At 40.3% G+C, this 15,252-nt stretch overlaps 1 protein-coding gene across 1 annotated transcript in view; it reads left to right on the top strand.

Annotated features, from left to right (window-relative positions):
* Positions 1-1,795: 1,795 nt before the first annotated feature.
* The window catches only part of rbl1 (retinoblastoma-like 1 (p107)), a 17,880-nt gene continuing 4,423 nt past the window's right edge, over positions 1,796-15,252 (top strand). The window contains exons 1-17 of the mRNA XM_042495117.2: positions 1,796-2,085; positions 3,925-4,058; positions 5,154-5,357; positions 5,584-5,648; positions 6,410-6,538; positions 6,733-6,896; positions 7,978-8,042; positions 8,186-8,360; positions 8,806-8,972; positions 9,902-10,014; positions 10,211-10,314; positions 10,761-10,898; positions 11,086-11,250; positions 12,060-12,216; positions 12,767-12,994; positions 13,835-14,022; positions 14,669-14,845. Coding sequence (XP_042351051.1) covers positions 1,924-2,085; positions 3,925-4,058; positions 5,154-5,357; positions 5,584-5,648; positions 6,410-6,538; positions 6,733-6,896; positions 7,978-8,042; positions 8,186-8,360; positions 8,806-8,972; positions 9,902-10,014; positions 10,211-10,314; positions 10,761-10,898; positions 11,086-11,250; positions 12,060-12,216; positions 12,767-12,994; positions 13,835-14,022; positions 14,669-14,845 — 2,535 coding nt within the window. The 5' untranslated portion in view covers positions 1,796-1,923. The remainder of the gene's footprint in view (positions 2,086-3,924; positions 4,059-5,153; positions 5,358-5,583; positions 5,649-6,409; positions 6,539-6,732; positions 6,897-7,977; positions 8,043-8,185; positions 8,361-8,805; positions 8,973-9,901; positions 10,015-10,210; positions 10,315-10,760; positions 10,899-11,085; positions 11,251-12,059; positions 12,217-12,766; positions 12,995-13,834; positions 14,023-14,668; positions 14,846-15,252) is intronic.

The following is a 15,252-nucleotide window of genomic DNA, read 5'->3' as shown; positions in this document are numbered from 1 at the left end:
AAGTCTAGAGGGAAATTCCCCAAATTTGTCACTAACGCTGACTTGGACTCAATTATAAACTTTTATGATGAAATGTCACACGGATGTCTAAAATGATAAAGTGATGACATTTTATATTTTAAAAGGTCGCGTTGACATCATAATGTTCTGCAACAACAATTTTCTGGCCGTCGTTCATCTTTTCTCAGGAACAGAAGGGGAGACGTTTCTTCAGATACTGAATTGTTGACTTATCTTGAAACTGTGATAACTGTGTAGATCTTCTGCCGGGTTGAAGATGTGTGTAAAGTTTCCACGTTTTGTAATTTGTATTTTCTTTGCAGCAGCATCTATATATGAAGCATTATCTTCTGTCATGGCTACATGATTTTGGACAATAATGAATGTAAACTGTAACTTTACTGGTTCATGGAGGCACACAACTGCAAGGTGGTGATTTTTGATGTTGTCATGGATTGAAAAGGTGACACACAAACACATACTGTAGATGGTGCTGTCAGTGAATCAGCCTTTATAATTAATGCAGTGATCAGTGTCCGAACGTGGGCAATGAAATGATTTCTTTTTTTAAGCTTTGTACTGTGATTATTTAAGAAAGCCAAATTCACCCTGAGGTCTAAAGCTGTAAATTCTGTTTATTAAGGTCACAGATGAGCACGACTGACATCAGAGGTAAAAGTAGTCGTAGTGAAGAAAAGTTATTTTCAGAGTGTTACCATATAAAACTCAAGAGCTGTTTAAACGTTGCAGCTCACCGGCTGAAGGTTCAGTGAAGGTATAATTTGTCACTGATCAGTGGAGGAGCCGTTTCATGTTGAACAAATATCTTAGCACATGTACTCGAACACTGTATTTACGTACAACAATGACTGTCCTTAGATGAGCTTGTATGTAAATTCAACATAGATATAAATCTTGAACACTTCTAATAAATAAAAAAAAAAACCATAAGATTTGGGGTATTCTTTGATTACTTTTCTTGTATGCTACATACAGTTTGACTTCCCTGCATTTTAAAAAGGAAAATATTGGACTTTTTAGGCCACAGCAGAGTTTACAAAGTGATTTGACAAACAAAGCAATGCAGAGGCATTATTTAAAAAAAAAAAAGCCCAACAATACTAATAAAAGTAATCCCAAACTAAGGCCAGACAAAAATTAAGATAGAATTACACAAAGTAATATCGGCAAAAACATATTAAAAAATACAATAATGTAACAAAAAACAAAGTAAATGCATGTATATGATAATAATAAGTTTAGTTTAGTTCAGTTCAGGACTTTTATTGTCCTTCAGTGGGAAATTTGGTCTGCGGTTGGTGGTACAAAACAATTTAAAAACACAATAAACAGGCACACAACCAAACTTGATTAAAAAAGCCATCCCGATCAACAGTAAAAGTAAACATACCGATGAAATTCACCAAAAATTGTCGATTAATGGAGTGAGCTTGGTTAACCATTTCTTCAAAAAGTCATTAAAACATAGAAATGTCAATAAAAGAAGAGATCAGTCATTTCCAATTTAATAAGCAGGATCAAGCCAAAATAAAAATATATACATTAAAAGATAAAATTGGTTTTAAAAAGTGATTTAAAAGATGTCCAGTAAAACGTTAGTAACCGTTAGAACTCGTAGTTAAGGGAACGGTTGCTTAGTAACGGTTGGCCGGTTCGAGGGTTCGAAGGAGCACGCGAGCAGGAGTAAGGGGGTTGGGCAAAGAACGCGACGCTCCCCTCGCTTCTGATTGGTTGCTGCCCGGCGGTTTTCGCGCCAACGCGCTGCATTGTGGGGAGGGTTAGCGGAAGTCCGCCGGGTCGTTGGGGGAAGCTGTTGTCGTGTTTTGGTGTTTTGGGTTGAAACTCTGGAGGTTTTTCTTTTAATTTTTAACGTAAACATTTAAAAAGTGATATTCTGAACGGATGCGGGGCGAAGAGTCGTCGGATTCGGAGTCGGGGAGGATGGAGGAGAGCTCGGTGCGGAGGAGTTTGGAGACGTTGTGTCAGGAGCTGAACATGGACGAGCAGACCGCCACTGAAGCCATGGAGAACTTCACTGCCATCTGGAACACATACACGCTGGAGGTGACCGATAATAATGTCATGAAACTGATTATCATCTGTGTGCTGACTCGACCTGCTGCGCAGAAACAGACGTGCTGAGAAATAACGAACTTTCCTCGCGCTGTGAACTTCCTGCGGGGTTGCGCGTGCGACACAAACACTGTTTAAAGGGCTCCGACCAGCGCGTGTTTTCATTGTCCAGCGTTAACACTTAACCCTGTGAAGCCCGAGCAGACTGGCCTGATTTCTGTCAAAAACACTGAAGAAGTGACCAAAAAAATAGCAAAAAGTACAAGAAAATGACCTTTTATAATTAGTTAGAAAATAAATAGTTAAAAAAACAACAACGACGACAAGGAAATGACGTGGAAAAGTGCTTAAAATTATTATGTTGTAACATAATTTTAAATACGTAATTTTGATCGTTATAAATATAGTTTTCCTCTAGTTTTTTTAATTGTTTTTTTTTTTTTAATTTTCCTTAGTTTTTTCAAAATATTTTCTAAATATAGGCTACTATGTTTTGTAATTTGTGGATCATGTGTTATGAAGTTGCTCATCGACTTTTGTCCTTTGTGTTTTTGAAAGAAACCGCAACACTTTACTTACTGTTAAATACTTGTGACAGGCATCTGAAAGCAGCATAAGAAAAGTGATGTCACTTCAGGTTTCAAAGGGTTAAACCTACTTAGGGACTGTTTGGTCTGTGTGAAGGGGTGGTGCAAAAAGGGGGATGCATATCAAATATATTTTTTAATTGTTTTTTTTGATAATTTTCCTTAGGTTTTTTTTTTTTAAATTCTAAATAAACAATTCTTTTGCAATTTGCGGATTATGTGTTACGAAGTTGGAGGGATTTGTGCTTTTTATGTTGGGTTAGGATAGGGGCATATAAATTTGAATGGTTGTGTTTTGTATTTATCTTATCTCAGATATTTAAGGAAAACTCGCCTTCCAAACTCCAAACCCATTTATTACAGCCTGAAACTGTAAAAACAGAAATTATTGTTGGATTTTCACATTTCCGATGAACCTTGGACACACCATCTGTGACAAATGTGAGCTTAAAATAGTGATATTTCATCAGTCATTTAAATCTACTTCCATCTAAAATTTGGACAAAAATGAACAAATAAATTAGCTTCATTGTTGTTTAACATATTTATACAACCAAATGTACTGTGCTGTGCCTAAAAAAATACACACGTCATACATGTAAGCAGCAGCTTAAAGCATTATTGATTTAGTGCAAACTGACATGCCACGATGTGTCCATCAGTGCTTCTCCTCGTGAGACTGGTTCCCCAACTCTGGGCCAGTGATTACATCATCATCATCATCATCATCATCATCATCATCCTCAGTGTTGAAGGCTGGGATCAATCAGGCTTTACAGCCACTTCATTACGACTTTGCTTCATGGTGTCAGATAAGAGGGGAGTCGCAGCAGCCACATGCTGGTTAAATGGAGTTTAATGGCACTTAATCAATGTACTCAGCTAACAGCTGCTTTGGCGTCTTTCTACAAAGTGACATTTACCAGTTTGAATTATCAAAGCGATTCATCAGTCACTTTAGTGGCATAATTAAGCTTTTTTAATTAAGAATTTTTTATTTATGTTTTGTCACTTTTGTCACTAACCATAAATTTCCAACATCGTTTCCAGTTAGCTCTCTGTTGATTGACTTATAAATTAATGGACTAATAGTTTCAGGAAAGATCAAATTAAATAAAATAAGGTTGGATGTTCTTAAGTTTGTGTTTGTATGCTTGGAGTGGATCATCGAGCATTGAGCTTTCTGATTATGCAGAACAAAGATAAACTTGATGTGTTTGAATGTGTTTCTGTGTTTGTGCAGGGAGAGGTGGTGCACTGGTTGGCCTGCTCTCTGTATGCAGCCTGCAGGAAGGGCTCCACTCCCACGGTGGGTAAAGGGTTAATGGAAGGAAACTGTGTCTCCCTCACGAGGATCCTGCGCACAGCCAAACTCAGGTCAGTCTCCAGCCCATTTTACACAGAGATTGCACTGTAGGGTCGCCACAAAGTCCCTTTTTTAAACCAAACAATGGCTGCATCATGTGGATCAGGTGTTTGATTTTAGTTAGCATGCTGACATCGCAGAAACAAAAGGAGTGTGACGTTTAACACAACAATGTTGGCCTTTTGTGTGACGTTTAACATACACATTGGCAATGCATTCTGAAGAATAAAAATGGCATAACATGACAATAACAGTATTTACTGTCTTTGTTATTATCTTGTCCTCTTCTCGGAGGGTAAGGAGCGATCGAATCTCATTGTTTCCCTGATTTGCTGACATGAACAGTTGTCGTTCTTCCTCTTTTAGTTAGCCACTAACTGCTGCTCTCTGCTTTTTTAAGTCTTTTTTTAACCCAGCACTGGGTCGCACACATAACTTAACTGAATGTTTTATATAGAATGTGGAGGCGTAATGGCAGCAGTCCAAAAAACAAAGATATTCAATTTATATGTTAAAAAAACGACAGAATCCTCTTTTGAGAGGCTGGAACCAACTTTTCTGGCATGTTGTCTTGAAAAACATTTTCAAAAAAGCTGCAAATCAGAATTCTGTGGACCAACTACTCGAACAATAAACTGATTATTGTAGCTGTAGTTTAACATCCAGCTTTGTTTCTTTATGATGAATGGAAATCTTTTTCAGGTTGTATGAAAGTTGTTTTTTTTTTTTTTTTGATGTATTAAATTTCTGTTTGTGAAATCCTGTTTATCTATGTATATTTCTGTTTTATTGTCTTCATTTTTAATCTTGATTTGTCCTTTTAATCTTTTATCTTATTCCTTAATATAGCTTTATTTAACATTACAACAATTACTGTCAGTATGACTTACTTCCCTCATTTTAGTCTCTTGCATGCTTTGGTTCTTAAACTGTTAAATCGTTTTTCATATGTTGTTTACACGTTCTACTCTTGTTCTCTTATCTTCAGCTTGTCAGTCTTTTGAGAAACACTGAACAGCGCTGACTTGTATGAAAGATACTATTGAAAATAAACGTGTTGACGTTCTGGTATGTCGCTCCTCACACGTCTGTCCCCGTCCTCCCAGTCTGATCCAGTTCTTCTCTAAGATGAGGAAGTGGGCCGACATGTCCAACCTGTCGCAGGACTTCAGGCTGCGCGTCGAGCGACTCGAGCGCAACTTTGAGGTTTCCACTGTGATTTTCCGCAAGTTTGAGCCCATCTTCATGGACATGTTTCAGAACCCGCAGGGAGGCGAGCCGCCACGGCAACCACGGAGCAGGAAACACAGGTTCCACACACACACACACACACACACACACACACACACACACACACACACACACACACATTTATACTTTATTGTTATTCTCCCTCTTGTCCCTTCCCTTTGTCTTTGTTTGAACTCTCTGACCACACACACACACACACACACACACACACACACACACACACACACACACACACACAGTCCCTCAGGGGCCAGTCTAACCAAGTGTGTGTGTTTGGCTCTGCAGGCGGCTGCCCTGTCACATCAGCGATGTGTTCAAGTTCTGCTGGACTCTGTTTGTCTACACCAAAGGTACCAAGAAACAACCAGCTCAAAGCGCCGTCTCATTTTTACTGACGTCAGTGAAAATGTTCAAAACGAGACTTTGTCAGAACCTGAAAATGCCCTAAAATGCCATATTTTCTTTTCGCAAATTCCTCCACAATGAACCAAGAATCCAGATATGGCAACGTTTAAAAGCTTGTGTTTGGGAAGTACTAAATAAAGTACATACGACTAGATAAGTAAGATTTAGTATTATACTATAATTTCAATTTATAAATAATTCAGTGCTGAGGTATTCAAGAAAAGATAATAATTGATGTACAAATGAAAATTTGCGGATGAGGTATTTTTAGGCTCTGCTTTAGTTTTTGGTTTTCATTATATGTTTAATGGACCAGAAATGTCTGAAAGTCCCATAAACGTCCTAAAATTGTAGAAATGTCCTAAAATCATACAAATGTCTCAAAATTCTAGAAATGTTTTTAAATTGTAGAAATGTCCAAAAGTTTTGGTTTTCATTATATAGTCAATGAACCACTTTATGTAGCTGAATGCTTACAGTGTTTCGTTTGGAGCTAAAATTAATGAATACTTTTAACTATTAATCTGAAAATGATTCCCTCTATTAAGGCAAGTTTATTTGTGAGACACACTTCAGACACAAAGACAATTCAGAGTTCTTTACGTGAGGCACAAACATACATAACAGAATATTATAAAAGAAAGAGCAGCTGCTCTTGTGAGGATGCAGATTATTTGTGTGTGACGTATGATGTGTATTTGTGAAGGTAACTTCCGCATGATCGGTGACGACCTGGTGAACTCGTACCACCTGCTGCTTTGCTGTCTGGATTTGGTGTTTGGCAACGCTCTGCTGTGCGCCAACAGGAAGGACCTCATCAACCCGACATTCAGAGGTAGGCCTTGTTTGAGTCTTACATTTAAGGCAGCAACGAAAACCTGGTCTTCAGTCAGAATGAGTCGACTGAGTCTACTGGCATGTAAGCTTAATTATCAATGTTTGTGTGTGTGTGTGTGTGTGTGTGTGTGTGTGTGTGTGTGTGTGTGTGTGTGTGTGTGTGTGTGTGTGTGTGTGTGTGTGTGTGTGTAGGTCTGCCTGCTCTCTACCGTGCTGATGGCCACGTTTCACCAGACGAGCCTCCCCCGTGTGTTTTGGAGAGGTTATGCGAGCTGCACGACGGGCTGGTGGTGGAGGCAAAAGGCATCAAACAACATTACTTCAAACCCTACATACAGAAACTGTTCCAGAGACAGGTACACACACACACACACACACACACACAAATGTATAGATTCATTCGGGCACGAAACATGCGAGGACCCTCTTGAAATGCCAGGAATTATTATTTTTCTCCCTAGTGAATCGTATTTTTGGAGGCCTAGACATTCCCAAAAACTCATGACAAGTGGTACGCTCGTCCGTCCTGGCGAAAAATTTCGTCTTTTGGTGGTTTCGGAAACAGGCGTGGCAAAATGGCAGCACCCCCTAATGTGTAGTTTAACCTACATTTATGAAAATCAGTACACTTGTGTATCACGCCCAGACGCACAAAAAAGCCTCTTGACCCCCCCCCCCAAACCTGAAATTTGGTGCTGATTTATGGCGATTTTTGCGCCTCGTACTTTTGCAAACTTGTCTTACAGGATTAATCCGATGGACTTCAAATTGGGTGTGTCCAATGCTAACCCCTTCATGATTAAAGCCTAGCAAAACTTTTACGGTTTTCCCGTGGTGCGGCGTACAATTTTGATGTCTCGCCATTAAACAGGATATTGTGGTAACTTTGGTGTACATTGTCTGATCTGCCTGAAACTTCATAGGTTTGATGAAGGTCCCGCCCTGAACACGTCTGCGTGACAATATTCACCAGTCGTAATAGCACCACCTAGTGGCTACGGGAAATGATGTTTTTACTTTTCTGAACTTGGACAGCCCGCTCCAGCGCGCGGACATGTCCAACAGCCAGGTCTAGCGCGGTCCTGTGCGAATTCCCACTCCAGCACGGACATGTCCAACAGCCTGCTCCTGCGTGGACATGTCCAAAAGCACGCTCCAGCATGCAGAAATGTCCACCAGCCTGCTCCAGCGTAGACTTGTCCAAATGCCCGCTCCAGCTTGACTTTGTCCGAAAGTCTAAAATCCCTGAAACATGTTTGGGGCTGCTGCAACTGTCCCCTGGCCTTCTGTTATTTTTGCAAAAGTGGCCCCCAAGCAAAGCAAGTTGAATCTCCCTGACGATCTGCAACCCAGGTTTTATTTATTTGTTTTTCCTAAGCAAACGTTCTACGTTTCATTATTGTCATTGTAAACTCTTGCTGGTCTTTTCCCGATCAGATCCTGAAAGGCAACGAGGACCATTTAACAGAACTGCTGGATCCTCAGAACTTCATTGATAACAAGTAAGTCAGTCAGCGATCAGAGGTCAACTCACAGGGAAAAGTCGCGTTTTTCCGTCTCCAAGTCAGCGTGTCTGAATTAGAGTTAGTTCTGAGAGATAACGCAGTGTTTGATTGTCTGTCTTTGTGTGTGTTGTTGTTTACAGTAAAGCCATTAACAGGGAGTATGAGGAGTACGTGTTGACGGTGGGAGATTTTGATGAGAGAGTGTTTCTGGGAGCCGACGCCGACGAAGAAATCGGGACTCCAAGAAAGATCATTCAGGAACCATCTGTGAGCCAGACGACTGCGCAGAACCAGCTGCAACAACATGTACAGAAGGTACACACACACACACACACACACACACACACACACACACACACACACACACACACACACACCTCACACCTCAGCAGCACCTTTTTTCCCTTTCTTTTAAAGATAATTTTGGGGCTTTTTAGAGATGACATACAGCAACTTATTATCATAATTTCATATTTAAATTATCATTACATTTTAATCACTTTTCTCCAAGAATTTTTTAACTTATTTGTTTGTTTGTTTTACACTTTGTTTGGGTTTTTTTGTTGTTGTTTTTTTCATTTTCAGGTAACTTTCTTAAAACTCTTTTTCTAGCAGTTTCTCTCAGCTTGGCCCACTGATTCCTACTGAGGACAAAAATCTTACATCTCGTTAATAAATTCACAGTCAACACCATGTAAAGAAACAGAGAAAAAGCAACTTTATAGAGACACACAGACGGCTAAACTCTCTCTGTCTGCAGTCGGGCTCTCTCGCGCCCTCCACCCCTCTGACGGGACGAGTTTACCTGAAGGAGAAGGACCTGCTGGTCACGCCCGTCTCCTCTGCGACGCAGAGCGTCAGCCGGCTGCAGAGCATGGTGGCCGGGTTGAGGGCGGCGCCCAGCGACCACCTGATGCAGATCTTCAAGTCAGTTTCTTTTTATCTCTTTCTGCTTCTTGTTGTTTGTTGCAGTCGAGCAGCGTCAAGTAATTCTGAACCAGAATAGAGTCAAATAAATGAATGAATGAAAATTTATTGTGAAAACAAAATACACAACAAAAAGATGAATCAGTTCCAACAAATAAGCAGAATAAAGTGAAAAGCATTGACATGCCCGTAGAAAGAAGTTTACACTTATTTAATTCTACCCCTTCAGTCATTTTTCTTAATTTTAAAGAAATATAATACATATACACATATATATTCATAAACCCACCTATTTATGATAAAAGTGGAGGATTTTCTGGTCGAGTAGAAAAACTTTGGAGGAGAGCAGATGAGACTGCTGTGGGGTTTTTTTACTGTAGATTTGTTTTGTTTGTCCTTTATTCAAGAAACAAGAAATGTGGAACATTAGCGGTCATTATGACATAATGTCATTTTATTTCGTGAACAGACATACCATGTACTGATTGTAAGCATGAGGCCTATTACAGCACTTAATAAATTACAAATCATTCACCTTAATAAACAAAACACAGTAAAAAAACAGTGAGGATGTGCCCACAAACACATTCCTTATTTTAATAGATATATTCTCCATTTTGTCCATCTTGCAATGTTTACGTCCTATCTCTGTCTTAGTAGAAAAATCAGTCTTTCCACGAGACTGCTGTAGATTTAAGAAGCAGAATAACATTAAATTCTAGAAAACTGTTGTAAAAGATTAGAGGCAAAAACAGAAAAAACGTATTCTGATCATCACACCTGGAGCTGCAACTAAAAGTCAATCAACAGAAAATGAATCAGGAAATATTTTGATATTTAAATAATTCTTTTTGTATTTTTTGAAGCACAAAACATCAGCATACTCAAACTTTACCCAGAATAATAACAGTGTGTCCTGTGACGTAAAGGTCGTGCTCCAGAGATCCCACAGAGTCCGTCCTGGGCAGAGTGAAGACGCTGGGACAAACCTTCAAAGAACATTACACCAACGACTCCGAGGACATGCCCGGCTCTCATATAGGTACAACACGCACGCACGCGCACACACACACACTCACACACACTCACACTCACACTCAGCTGCTTCTCCCATAGAATTTCAATGATATAACATCTATCATTCCTTGCTACGTTCGTTGGGACAAGCTGGGACAAATGACTGTAATCTGGAGTCTGTCTCTTTACGTGGACCTCTTACCTTTCGTCTTTTGTTTCAGACTTTGCAGAAAACCGTTTGAAGCTGGCGGAGGTCCTCTACTATAAGATCCTGGAGAACGTCATGGTTCAGGAGACCAAACGGCTGCACGGCAAAGACATGAGTGTAAGCAGCAGCCACACACGTGTCTGTCATGTCTGTCTCTTTTCTCCACAATTAGTGAATTTTTTAAAGTTTTTTTTAAACGTGCTGTTTGTAAGCTGTCTTAATGTTCTCAATTTTTCAACTAGATGTTGTTAAAAAGTATTAACTATTAAGGCTTTTTCAGTATAAAAACTGTTCCCAAGAACATTAATGTAGAATGTTTTATTTGATTTTACATCAACTGGAAATATTTTATATCATAGTTCATAAAAATTGTCCAAAATACCAGAAATCTCTGCTTTCCCTTCATCCTTTCATTAGAGACCTCCACATGTGTTTGCACAGGATTACATCCCTTTTTAATATAAGTGTGCGTGTGCGTGTGCGTGTGTGCGTGTGTGTGTGTGTGTGTGTGTGTGTGTGTGTGTGTGTGTGTGTGTGTGTGTGTGTGTGTGTGTGTTTTGTAGGTGTTATTGGAGCAGGATATCTTCCACTGTTCCCTGATGGCGTGTTGTCTGGAGGTGGTGCTGTTCGCCTACAGCTCCCAGAGAAGCTTCCCCTGGATCATCAACATCTTCAAACTCTCCCCATTCTACTTTTTTAAGGTTAAACAGAAACACACACAAGCACACACAAACACACACACACTCACACACTTTTACATCTTTAGACAGATCAAATTCATGTCTCTTTTTGCTGTTTGACTCTATTTGCAAAATAGTTTAAACATAAGAAAATGATTTATCGTGTGTGTGCGTGCGCATCTGCGTGTGTGTGTGTGTGCGCGCGCAGGTGATCGAGGTGTTTATCCGCTCAGAGGAAGGTCTGTCCAGAGACATGGTGAAGCACCTGAACCTGATCGAGGAGCAGGTTCTGGAGAGCAGAGCGTGGAGCGCTGACTCCGCCCTGTGGAGCGCCCTGCAGGCTGCTGGGAACAAAGTCCCCACAGTGGAGGAGGTCAGCGAGAAAACACACACATTGTTATTGTGTATATAGAGGAAAAACAAAATGCAGGCTGCTTTGAACTGTGGAAATATAGAGATGCATAGAAGTTCATTTGCCAAAAAGTATTGATTTTAACTTTCATTTTCTTTTCTTTTTTTCTCGCAGCCGCACTTTGCACGTGTGTGTGCAGTGTTTTTCTATTGTGTGTCATCCAAAGTTACAGCGCCAGCTACTGGCCTGGCATGCATATTGCAGCGTTTTCACTTGTTTTTTGAGGATCCGTGTGCACAAGAATCCGAAATGTTTTCATATAAACCCTTGTTTTTTTTAACGCAAAGGAAAGACTTGTGTTTTCAGTCGGGCTGTTGTCGTCAAACGTGTCCTGAGACAAAGTAAAAATATACAAGAGTCCTTAAATTCTTTATGACGCGGCGAGTTTGGCGTCATGGTGGCGTGATAAGTAGCAAAGGAAACAAGAACAAGAGAATTAGTTAAAACAAAGCTTAAAAACGGTTTTATCGTTCTCAGTATGTCCACAGGTCTGACTTCACTTTCAAATTGTGTATTTTCAGGACAGTATTGATATTTTGAAGTAACTTATTGTGCTTAATCAATAGACCATTAGGTTATTAAAATGCATTTCTGTCTTACGTATCAGTTAATGAGCGTGTTTGAGTAACGGCTCATCACAGCCGTCCTCACAAACTTTCCTCCTCTTATTGATGCTTCCTTTCTCTGTCTTTATTTAGTTTATTTCTGAAATCTTACTCCTACTTTCTCTCTCCTTCTCTCATTGGCTCCCTCTCCTCGTCTGTCTGCAGGTGAATTTCTCCTCCAGTCTCGACACTGGTTCTGGTCCTGGTTCTGGCTCTGGTTCTACCAGTGCAGGTCAGTCCCACCTGCCTCTGGTCGCCCTCTCCCCGATCATCCACCCCCGCATCAGGGAGTTCAGATCAGGCCTGGGCAGCGCACGGAAAGGTGGGTGTTTGCGTTCATGGATTTTGTAATCTCACATGAGCTGTGAGGCGTTTCTCTAGTTTTTGGGCTTTTATCGCACAAACACGCGGTCACACATGCACTTGCCGTGAGAACTAAAAACACGCAAAATCAAGAGAAAAAATGATCAGTACAAAATGTCTCTGAAAATTTAAACAACTGTCACTACCTCATTAGCAGAAATAATAAGTTCAACTCATAAAAAACCCTCTGTGCCTCGTTGGTGGCGTAAACTGAAAGCTCATAATTTTATCTTCACAATTCATCTTCTGTAGCAGTTGGACTCCTCAGCCTCTGGTACCTCAGAGGTAAGGAGTTCAGCTCCAAACAGTAAACAAGGGACTTTATCAGTTCTGGTTTTCCAGTACACAGTTATATTTTTATAATAAAACTATAAATAAAATATATGAATGTCAGTTAGCTAAAAACACACAAAAATTATTTAATTCAACTCAAATCTTAATAATGAAAATGAAGGGTTAACTGCCACTCATGGCAGATATAAACTAAATCATCTGTTTCCTTCCTCCAGATGTGCCTCCCTCTCCGCTGTCGGTCCACGACAGGTACAGCTCCCCGGCGGCCGGCAGCGCCAAACGGCGTCTGTTCGGCGACGATCCTCCGGCCGCGACATTAGGAGCGCCCTCAGGCCTGAGCCCGATGTCGTCGCCGGCCAAGAGGTTGACGTTTGGCTCGACCAGCACCCTGAAGATCGGAGCTCAGGGCGCCCAGGCTACCGTCCTGAGTATCCCGCTGCAAGGTAGGCGACACATTCACACCTTTACACGAGTGAACTCTCCCTCTCTCTTCCTCCCGCTCTGTCTCCTCCGTCTCTCTCATTTCTAAATATCATTTTGAGTCTACTGTAATTTAATTGTTTTTTACGACATCTATTGCACATCTGCCCGTCCTTGAAGAGGGATCCTTCCTCGGTCGCTCTTTCTGAGGTTTTTATCATTTTTCCCCGTTATAGTTTTTTTTGGGATGAGTTTTTTCTCCTTTGCTATGAGGGTGTAATGACAGGGGGATATCATATCCTATAAAGCCCTCTGAGGCAAATTGTGATCTGTAATAATTGGCTTTATGAATAAAACTGATTGATTGAGAATATAAAGGCGATGCTGATGCAAAAACGACTGCTGTCAGAGCCCCTGATGACAGTTTCATATCTCTGCCTCACGTCTGTATCAGCGTCCTGTGACCTTTTGTAAAAGTCACGGTGTCAGTCAGACCAGGTGACATTTCTGTTTCACTTTCAACACAAAACAAGTCTGAACTGAAGCTTCAGCAGCACAGAAAGCGAAACATGCAGAGACACAAAGATAAATGTGTGTGTTTCTTTTACTTCTTAAAAGATCACTGCTGTAAATTTAATGTCTTCATCTCTTCTGCACAATAAAAAAAACAGTTTTATAAACTATGAAATGCAGCGAAAGAGCTCTTTTTGCATTTTTCTCTCGTCAGATCAGAGTGTCCTACAGTGAGACCTGCTGTTTGTGCCTCAGCTGCACGCGAGTCAAAGCCTTTAACCCCGACAGGCTGAAAAAAACCTCATAAAAAACATTTTTTCTTATCAATAATTGTGTGTGAATGTTTGCAGGTCTGAACAACGACCGCACTATCACGCTGATCCCAGTTCAGCCGTGCGACTCCTCTGGCACCATCACTGCTCAGTTCCTGCTGAACGCCTCCCCGAGCCGCATCGCCACCGCTCCCACGACCTCCGACCCCCAGACAGGAAGCGGCCGGCCGCGACGCACCGGATCACTCGCTCTGTTCTTCAGGAAGGTCAAAAAAACTTTATTTTGAATGTGATTTCAGCAGAAATTGAGGTTGCTGCATGTTGTACAGATTGCAAAACCCTTTGAGTGAAGTAAATGATTTTGATCACAATGTGTTAAAAGATAATTTGCTTTGAAATTAAAATGTTTCAGATTAACTATTTTTACATTTGTCTATCTGATCTGATCATTCGCTGCACTTTTCTGCAGGTCTCTTCCTGAAAATCTGTCCAGGAAACAAAAAGAGAATTTAGCATGAGATATTTCATTGATTAAGTCTCATTGATATTGCTGTTATGACTCCCCACTGGAGCTGCAACTAATAATTATTTTAATCATCGATTTTTCAGATTTCTTTTCACAATTAATCATTTAGTCCTTAAGATGTTTCAATTTTATTCTGTAGAATTTTATTTGGTTTTTTATTTTTTTATTTTATTTTATTTTATTTTATTTTATTTTATTTCATTTTATTTCATTTTATTTCATTTTATTTTATTTTATTTTATTTTATTTCCATATGAGGAGATTAGTTTCCAGTTAGTGTGATAGAATATATAAACTTCCAGTCGCTTTTGCAGTCTGGTATTTTTCTACACTTGTTTCATGTGTCAGTCTTCTGACCAGCTCGTCTCCTGTGTGTTGCTCTGCAGGTGTATCACCTGGCCAGTGTCCGTCTGAGGGATCTGTGTGTGAAGATGGACGTGTCGTCGGAGCTGCGAGGGAAAATCTGGACGTGTTTTGAACACTCTCTGGTCCACTGTACCGGTCTGATGAAGGACAGACACCTCGACCAGCTGCTGCTGTGCAGCGTCTACATCATATCCAAAGTGAGAGAGATTCACGTTTAACATGTTTGACCTCACAGAGAAACACAACGATACGATACGATACGATACGATACGCTTTATTGTCCTCGTAGGGGAAATTACTCTTTGACTCAGCAATCATTTAGGTCTTAAAACTTTAACATTTTATTCTGTAGAATTTTTATTTTTATTTTATGTTTAGGATGTTTTCAGGATTTTAGAACATTTTGGGGATTTTAGGACATTTATCATTATGACTTTGTCATTTATATAATTTCAGGACATTCCTCGAATTTTAGGACATTAGGGCCTTAACCCGAGCCTCTGAGCCTCTGTCGGGGGGTGTGGGGAACTCTCCACTGGCACTTTTTTTATAGAAAAGTTTTCTCTATGCCAGAAAAGCTGAAGCTTAACCAGTTAGAAATATT

The sequence above is a fragment of the Plectropomus leopardus genome, chromosome 2, assembly GCF_026936395.1.
Source record: "Plectropomus leopardus strain MGB_pleo_1.0 chromosome 2, ASM2693639v1, whole genome shotgun sequence".
Lineage (NCBI taxonomy): Eukaryota > Metazoa > Chordata > Actinopteri > Perciformes > Serranidae > Plectropomus > Plectropomus leopardus.
The sequence above is the reverse complement of the archived record's forward strand: the minus strand, read 5'-3'. Positions and strand labels throughout refer to the sequence as shown.